Genomic DNA, 8037 nt, shown 5'->3' with positions numbered 1-8037 from the left:
AAAGCATCAGTGTGCCTCAGTATAGCCTCAAAGAGATGCTTTCGGGGTCGTAGACTGGCTTTTAGTGTTCTCTGCACCACCTCTCCCAGCTATTTTTGGTTCCCCTGGGTTTCCTACATGCGTCCCTGTTGGGACATTAAAGCCTTTATTTGTACTGCTCCTGTGATTTCACATGTAATGAGTGAGTCAATAAGAGCCAGCACTTACAAGCAAACGGCATTCTCAGGTCATATTTCTGCTTCTTAGGGTCCATTTTAAGACTCGTCGCTTTGATTTGAGCGAAGCATTCGAGCGCTTCAGGTGTGTGCAGTCATTCCACAGTCAGAACGCTTCTTCATCTCCTTTAGCGGTGTGATTGATCTGAAGGGAAGGGATCCAAACTGAGAGGACGTGATTCCCAGAGGTAGAGGTTTTATTGCAGAAAAAACATCAGATAAATCTCACGGCTTCAAAGTACATCAGAACATCTAGAACGCAGGAAGAGTAAACAGACAAATGTTTGATACACCTCTTTAATGAGTTTCATCTTCTCTCTGACAGATGTGCAAGAATAAATATCTGTTTCTTAAATGCAGACATATCTACTGTGAGTATAAGCTCATGGTTTGCAACAAACCCCCTCTCCTCACATCGCCTCCTCTGGGCTAAAGAGCTCTTCTTCCTTCAGGAACGTGGACACTACAGAGCTGCGGGGGATATAATGGGTTCATCTTTTTTCTCCTCTAGCACCGGCGATTATAAGTGAGCAAAACTGCATGTGCTACTTAAATAAGAAGCTTGACAGAGATGAAACAGCACGGGGACAATGGAATGGATTATTTTAGGATTACAGCTGAGAGGAAAATGGCGTATCTTTCTCAGGCGTGGACAAAGAGTATAAGTCACAGAGGGATGACAACAAATGGCATTTTCCAGTGTCTGAAACCAGAAATGATTGCCTCATCTGAACATGATGAAAATGTTCCGATTCGCAAAAAGCCCGAGAACTCCAGCCAGAAACTGGAATGTAAACTCTTTACAAACGTCTTTTCCCCTGCTGACTTTATGTTAATATAAATGTGTATGGATATAAATGTTTAGCACATACACGTGTACAAAGCTACAGCCACCAAGGACAGAGTAATGTACAGAAACCTAAAGCTCAGACTACATCACGGGAACGTTACGTGGCTCTCGGTTGGAGGGCAGTGACGGCTGACGTCCTGCTCGATAACAACAAAAGAAGAAGAACTAAGACTTTCTGCCGGGCCGAGGAGGCGGAGTTACACCTGCATCACATCAGTGTTCAACTTCTGTCACATCCTTTTTCTCTCTCCTGCTTCATCACACACACTGTGTGTCTGCATGTGTGTGTCTGCATGTGTGTGCCACACTGTAAACCTATCTTCATTCCTGGCGACACAGATCACCTGTAACATGAATCGGTTTATGGTCGGGCCTACAGACCAGTGAGCAACCACTGGCTGTGAGGGAAACGTGCTCGCAGTCATAAGCGTGAAACTTGTATGGTGCTGTGATAAAAACCCTTCGCAGCACAGATGACGCCGACATGACTGCGAAGACTCACAAATTCCTCGCCGGGTGGAAATGACACTGTGAAAACTGAGAACTGCAAATGGAGAGCAATGACCTTCAAAGGTGCCGCGGCGAGGCACAACTTGGCGCCGCACTTTGTGATCAGCACAATAAGATCAGCGAATGCTTCAGTTCCTTTTCCCTCAAAGCTCGTTTTGGGAGTCATGTGACTGAGTTTGAATGAATGTAATGTCCTGTGTGTGTGTGTGTGTGTGTGTGTGTGTGTGTGTGTGTGTGTAGTGTAAACACCATGGGCACTAGGACCCTGGGGTTGAGCCCTCCACACCGTGTGTGTGTGCGTGTGTGTTTGGGAGATACTGATTGTGTAAAAGTCCCGATCATTTCTCTTTATCAGAAAAACATTAAGAACCCAAAGCCGCCGCCGTGACAGCGAGCGCCACGCTTTCCTTCTCCTCCTTGGCCGACAGTCACCGACAGCTGCCGGCACAGTGAAGAACAACAAAGGCTCATTTCCTGTTTTACTCGTAAAAAAATGAAAGAATGACGTTTGACTTCACGACGTCAGCTTTCCCCTCTAAGGACTCATATCCAGAGACACAGTGAGACCCGTTCAAACAGAGTGACGGCTTGGAGAACAATCCTAATCAGAGACATAACCATTATCTCAGACCCCCAGCACTGATCAGAGTCCAAAACTGAAACTGTCTTGGTCCTTCGCTGGTGTGGTAAGGTGACCTCCAGCCTTGATGTTGGCTAATGGATGCTGTAAATAAGCCACTGATTGATTTGTGTTGTGTTTGAGGGAGAGTGAAGGGAAGGATGCAGAAGTGTGTGTGTGGGAGGGGCTCAGGTCAGCTGATGGGATCCCTCGGCGTAGCGTCCAGCGTCCGGTTACCTCTGAATTATTTCCTCTGCGATGACAGCAGCAGTCAGGCTGGTATCAATGCCCCCTCCACGCACACGCCATCATCCCCATTATCGGTCGGCGTGTTGCGTTCTGCTCTGGGTGTCCTCCTCCACTACAGGAAGTGTGTTTTTACAGGAAGTGTGTTCACTGCTGATTAATCGTGTTTTCCTAGTAAGTGTTCACAGGCGTCTAATAACACACACGGTTACTTTGTGCAGACCGGTCTGTCTGTAGAGCGCCGTCACTCCCGCTCATGTGTCACACGGTCCACTCCCGTCATAGAGTTGTTCGATGTGACATCATCAGAGCTGTTCTCCGGGGCGTCACGGTCAGGGCGGGAACGTTTGAAGCGTCTGTCGGGGTAGCGGCTGTTGTCAAAGGGCATGCGGTGCACGCATAGCACGTGAGTCTTCAGGTTGCCCTTCTGCGAGGCGCTGTAGGGGCAGTAACTGCACCTGAACGGTCTGCGGCCTGCAACGACAACAAACACCAGAAACTCTTTAATCTCAAACAGGAAGTCATTGTAAGACCGACCCCATCCACAGTCTGGGGTCAGTCAGCCTGTGGGCGGGGCCTGTAGCTCAGGAGGTCGAGAATCTGCTAATCTGAAGGTGTGTTGGTTTGATTCCTGGCTGCTCCAGTCTGCATGCCAAAGCATCCTTGGGTGAGATACACAACCCTGAGATTGTCTGTGATGCATCTGTGTGAGTGTGGATGTTAGATAGCAAACACTGTGTGTGCGTGCGCGCACTTATACGTCTTTGTGAGGACCAAAATTTCGACTGCGTCTTCGGTGCCCTGCGGACGTCGAAAGTTCAGACTGTATTAAAAGTCTGAGGTTTGGAGGGAGGAAGCAGGGGGCAGGGCTGTAGACAAAGACAAGAAAAGTGATTTTCACATTCACACCACCCCACCAGCACCTCCTTATTGAAACAAATCTGCCCTTAAAACATTACCCAACACAGTCGGCGAGCTCCCACAAATTCATCTGAAGTAAACTTTTGCAGCTCCTCAAGTCGATATGCATCTTCGGAAGAGGCCGCTTACGTCTGGCAGCCCGAACACAATAGCAAGGCGAACACGGCAAAGGATTTTTCTCCATCTCCCCTCCTCACACCAGCCCAGCACAAAATGTTCTCCCAAGATTGAATCTGATCATCACTGCAGCAAACACAATGGCCCTTAATAGCAGCGGCCGTTTGTTTGAGGGATGCCGATTACACCGCCATCATAACCCACTTCACTTAGCTCACTCACTCACAGACGGAGAGGGAGGGGGAGGAAGACGGGAGAGACGTGGAGCCTCTGCAGCACTTTAGAATATTAATAACGGTACATTTGCTGTTACTCTCGTTTTCTTTTTTTCTTTATCTCTTATTCAATTTGAGTTACTCTAAATCAAATTAACATATGGGGTTTAAAAGAGGCGCCGGGATAGGTGCAGGGAATATCAATAGGTAAAAGGCCAGGATTAAAAGGAAACCATCTATTTGAAGCACACACTCCACTCCACGTAGACTCGCGCACACACAGGCTCGATGTGAGGACACAACGAGCCAGTGCGAGACTTTGTGTTTGGCAATCTGACGCAGGTTTTGGAGGCTTGCCGGCTTTCTGATATTACATTGTTTGCTTCAGAGCCAGACAAAGGGGATTGCTACAAGTTTGGAGGCTTTGGATGTTCCAGTTGTCTGAATTTCCAGATAAGCTCGTCGGCGGCACACAATGAAGGCCCCCTTTATTCATGTGCGGTTTAATTTCACACTCTCTTACATTACGTTAAGTCCGAGAGGCAGAGTATCTCATCCCATTTTACACTTAGGGAGAGCGAAATATGCCCCCAAACAACTCAACCCTTTTCTCCCGTCTCCCCGCTTATTTACCGTTAGTCCTCGTGGACTTGAAATAAAAACAGATCGAGCCGGTTTATCTGCAGGGAGAGAGAGAGGGCTGAACTGGGAAAGTTTGGATGTAGAAACTTAAGTTAGTGTCCAGATTGAAATTGACTTCTGCACAATGACACACACTCACACACACACACTAGATAGTTTAAAAATTAAACAGAGGCTGCTCTCCCTGCACACACACACACACACACACGAATACTTGTTTTCCTGACTTGGTGAGGACATCCTATGGACACGATGCTTTCCTTAACCATGACCTTAATGTGACGCTGACACCAAAACCACATTTTTAGTCTCAAACACGCCTTCAAACTTGTGGGGACGGGCTGTTGGTCCCCAAAAAGATGTATGAACATGGTGCACACACTCGCACACACTGGCATTCAACAGTCTGCATGCTCGGCTAGCGTGCAGACCCACAGATGCCGTTATTAATCCACGTCCTGGGCTCTGTGCCTCTGCAGCCACAGGTCTGTGTGTCTGATCTGAGGGTTCAGTCATCACCAGTCGGATGTCGGGTTCCATTTTCAACTCTAAAACCTGGGTCCGATGTATGTGAGTGATCGAGCTCACCAACCCTCCAAACATTGGTGCTGTTCAGTTAAATGTCTTTGTTTCTAGCAGAGCCGTCTGTTTTTATTGTGTTGGAAATCCTTCAGTCACAGGTTTGTCATCTTTAGAGCTAATGTCCTACTACATGGGGCGATCGTGGCTCAAGAGTTGGGAGTTCGCCTTGTAATCGGAAGGTTGCCGGTTCGAGCCCCGGCTTGGACAGTCTCGGTCGTTGTGTCCTTGGGCAAGACACTTCACCCGTTGCCTACTGGTGGTGGTCAGAGGGCCCGGTGGCGCCAGTGTCCGGCAGCCTCGCCTCTGTCAGTGCGCCCCAGGGTGGCTGTGGCTACATTCTAGCTTGCCATCACCACTGTGTGAATGTGTGTGTGAATGGGTAGATGACAGGTTGTGTAAAGCGCTTTGGGGTCCTTAGGGACTAGAAAAAGCGCTATATAAATACAGGCCATTTACCATTTACATTCAGCTACATTGTCTTTTCCTGGTTTCCTGGAAGTCAAACTTTGGATGCAAAGACCTGGGTTAATGACGTCAGAAATAACAAGCGGACTCAGTTCTGGGATGTTTTGTGTTTGTTTCTCTCATCAGCTGCTAATGCATTGACGTGTCACTCGATTGACAGATTCGTGAGGACACACACACTGTGAGATTCCACACTGAGCTCAAATCACACCATGAATCAGGTGAACTAAATAGAGAAATGAGTTCTTCCTAAGAGTCACATAATGAAACTTGCACCTACTTCAGCTGCACTTGTCAAATCAAATCAAATCACTTTTATTGTCACATCACATGTCACTCACATGTGCAGGTACATTGGTACAGCACATGTGAGTGAAATTCTTGTGTGCGAGCTTCACAAGCAACAGAGTTGTGCAAAATACAATAATGTAAACAAGCAAAATACAAGAATGGCTACATCTGAAACTAATAAATATATGTACAATATATAATAGTATATGCATGTGTGAATGTGAATTGTGTGAATGCTTCTGATCGCTGATCATTATCGGATCCTGTGCCCTCAGATGAAGGTGATTTTTCTAGAACACAAACACAGTTTACCTTTTTATATTTTCAGCAACAACTAGTCCCCTCCTCCTCTTTGACATTCCTGTTTAAGAATCTTCAGCTGTAAAACATCATTTACAGAAATCATTCAGGTCTCAAAAAGAGAATCTGATAAGGTTTGAAGAGCAGGTGGGTGGGGCTTCTACCATCTCTCTGTGACATCACACGGATCCCTGGGTAGAAAAAACTACGATACAGCCTGAGCTTGTGCACACACACGGAACTCATTATTAGGAACAGTCATGTAACAGGAAATGAGGAGGGAACGGGTCCTCTTTAATTTGTGGGGACCCTGTTTGTGTTTAGTTTGCGTCACCTTCTGTCTCTCACATGTTCCCATCTGTCTGTTTATTCCTTCTTTTGTGTCGACAAAATCCTTCAAGAGTGGGAAATTTAAGGCTAAAGAGACGCAGAGTAATAATGAGGGAGGAACAGAAAAGAGGAGAGAGACGGTGTTCTTGTTTTCATTAGTGTGGCATTATCTCAGCCTGTTAATTAACCCCCCAAGGCCCTCTGCGAGGAGATCAGAGGGAGAGGAAAGGAGGGCAGCACGAGGGAGTGTGGGGGGGGGGGGGGGGGGGGGGGGGGGGGGGGGGGGGGGGGGGGGGGGGGGGGGGGGGGGGGGGGGGGGGGTGGGGGGGGGGGGGTGTCTGTGTGTGTGTGGGAGTGTGTGGACGGGTATTAACATCCTCATGGGGACCAAAAATTGGTAGTTTACTATACTTGTGGGGACCAACAGTCACTTATGAGTAGGGCTGGGTATCGTCACTGATTTCTAGAATTGATTTGATCTCCGATTCAATTCAATTCGATTTGAATCGGAGAAATTTTGCCTCAGAGTCAGAAATATAATTCTGATCACTTATCAGTACATATCGATATTTTTATATCTATTAAAAGAAACCTGACACGTGAGATTTTATCAGAGGTGTGAGCATCACAGCAGAGGCCTTTGTGTCAAAGTAACTGAGGATAAAACAGAAAAACATGAAGGCGGTTTTCCTGGTCTGGGTTTTTATAGCAGATGACCTTAAAAATATTGTGCTGTCAAAAACTAAGTGAAGCAGAGCAAAGTTACAGAGGTTTGATTAGAGACACAGCATTTTGCACTTTTGCATAATTTTAAAAAGTTTAAATTTGTTCAGTATTGAACAGCAGAAATGAGGCTTTTCTGTCGGAAGTAAAAAAAAAAAAAAGTAGGAGTGGGTTTTGATTATCGATTTAGAGAGAGAGAGAGCTCTACACCAAGTGTGATTTTATCGTGGTGGAAGCAAAACAGCAAAGGTAAGAAGAAATTCGTGACGATGTTTATGTGAAGCGTAGTTTGGAAGGGTCTTCTGCTGCTGGTTCAGTCAATACTGTTTGGAGAGAGATCAAACCTGTAGCTTCAGAATCGAGCGCAAAAAAGACGTAAACACAAAGCGCCCGCCGACGCTTCAAGATCAGTGAGCTGTCGGCTTTCAGCCCCGACGGCGTGTCCGCGTACGTGCGTTGGGTTTTGTGTTTACCTCTTTGTTCAGAATCCGTGTTCCTGCTCTCATTTACTGTTTTAGCTGTTTGGTGGTTGTAGAAATTTTGTGAGGTTTAACTTGAGGTTCTGGAGTTTCGGGGCAAAATGAATTTATATTAAAAAATCGGTTCAGGATTTTAATGAATTGATATCACGTTATCCAAGCCAGAATCGATTTTAATCTATACGTCGATAATCAAAACCCACCCCTGCTTATGAGGACATTTGTGCCGGTCCTCACGAGTTTGAAGGCATTTTTTAGGTTATGGTTAGGTTTAGAGTCAGGGTCAGGGTTAGGGTTAGGCGTCCATTTTTGATGGTTAGGGTTAGTGAGATGTCTCCAAAAGGATATAAATACACGTGTGCGTGTGTCAGTCTGTGTGCGTGTGTCAGTCTGTGTGTGTGTGTGTGTGTGTGTCAGTCTGTGTGCGTGTGTGTGTCAATCTGTGTGCGTGTGTGTGTCAGTCTGTGTGTGTGTCAGTCTGTGTGTGTGTGTCAGTCTGTGTGCATGTGTCAGTCTGTGTGCGTGTGTGTGT

At 46.6% G+C, this 8037-nt stretch overlaps 1 protein-coding gene across 7 annotated transcripts in view; it reads right to left on the bottom strand.

The window, feature by feature from the left end:
- Positions 1-517: 517 nt before the first annotated feature.
- Positions 518-8037, bottom strand: part of znf536 (zinc finger protein 536) — a 217744-nt gene continuing 210224 nt past the window's right edge. For all 7 annotated transcript variants that reach the window (XM_013909124.1, XM_013909123.1, XM_013909122.1 and 4 more), the window contains one exon: positions 518-2914. In XM_013909124.1, the coding sequence (XP_013764578.1) occupies positions 2685-2914 (230 nt within the window). In that variant the 3' untranslated portion in view covers positions 518-2684. The remainder of the gene's footprint in view (positions 2915-8037) is intronic.

The sequence above is a fragment of the Pundamilia nyererei genome, unplaced genomic scaffold (assembly GCF_000239375.1).
Source record: "Pundamilia nyererei isolate P.nyererei 1_Seehausen unplaced genomic scaffold, PunNye1.0 scaffold00019, whole genome shotgun sequence".
Taxonomy (NCBI): domain Eukaryota; kingdom Metazoa; phylum Chordata; class Actinopteri; order Cichliformes; family Cichlidae; genus Pundamilia; species Pundamilia nyererei.
Note: the sequence above shows the minus strand (reverse complement) of the source record. Positions and strands in the feature narration are given on the sequence as shown.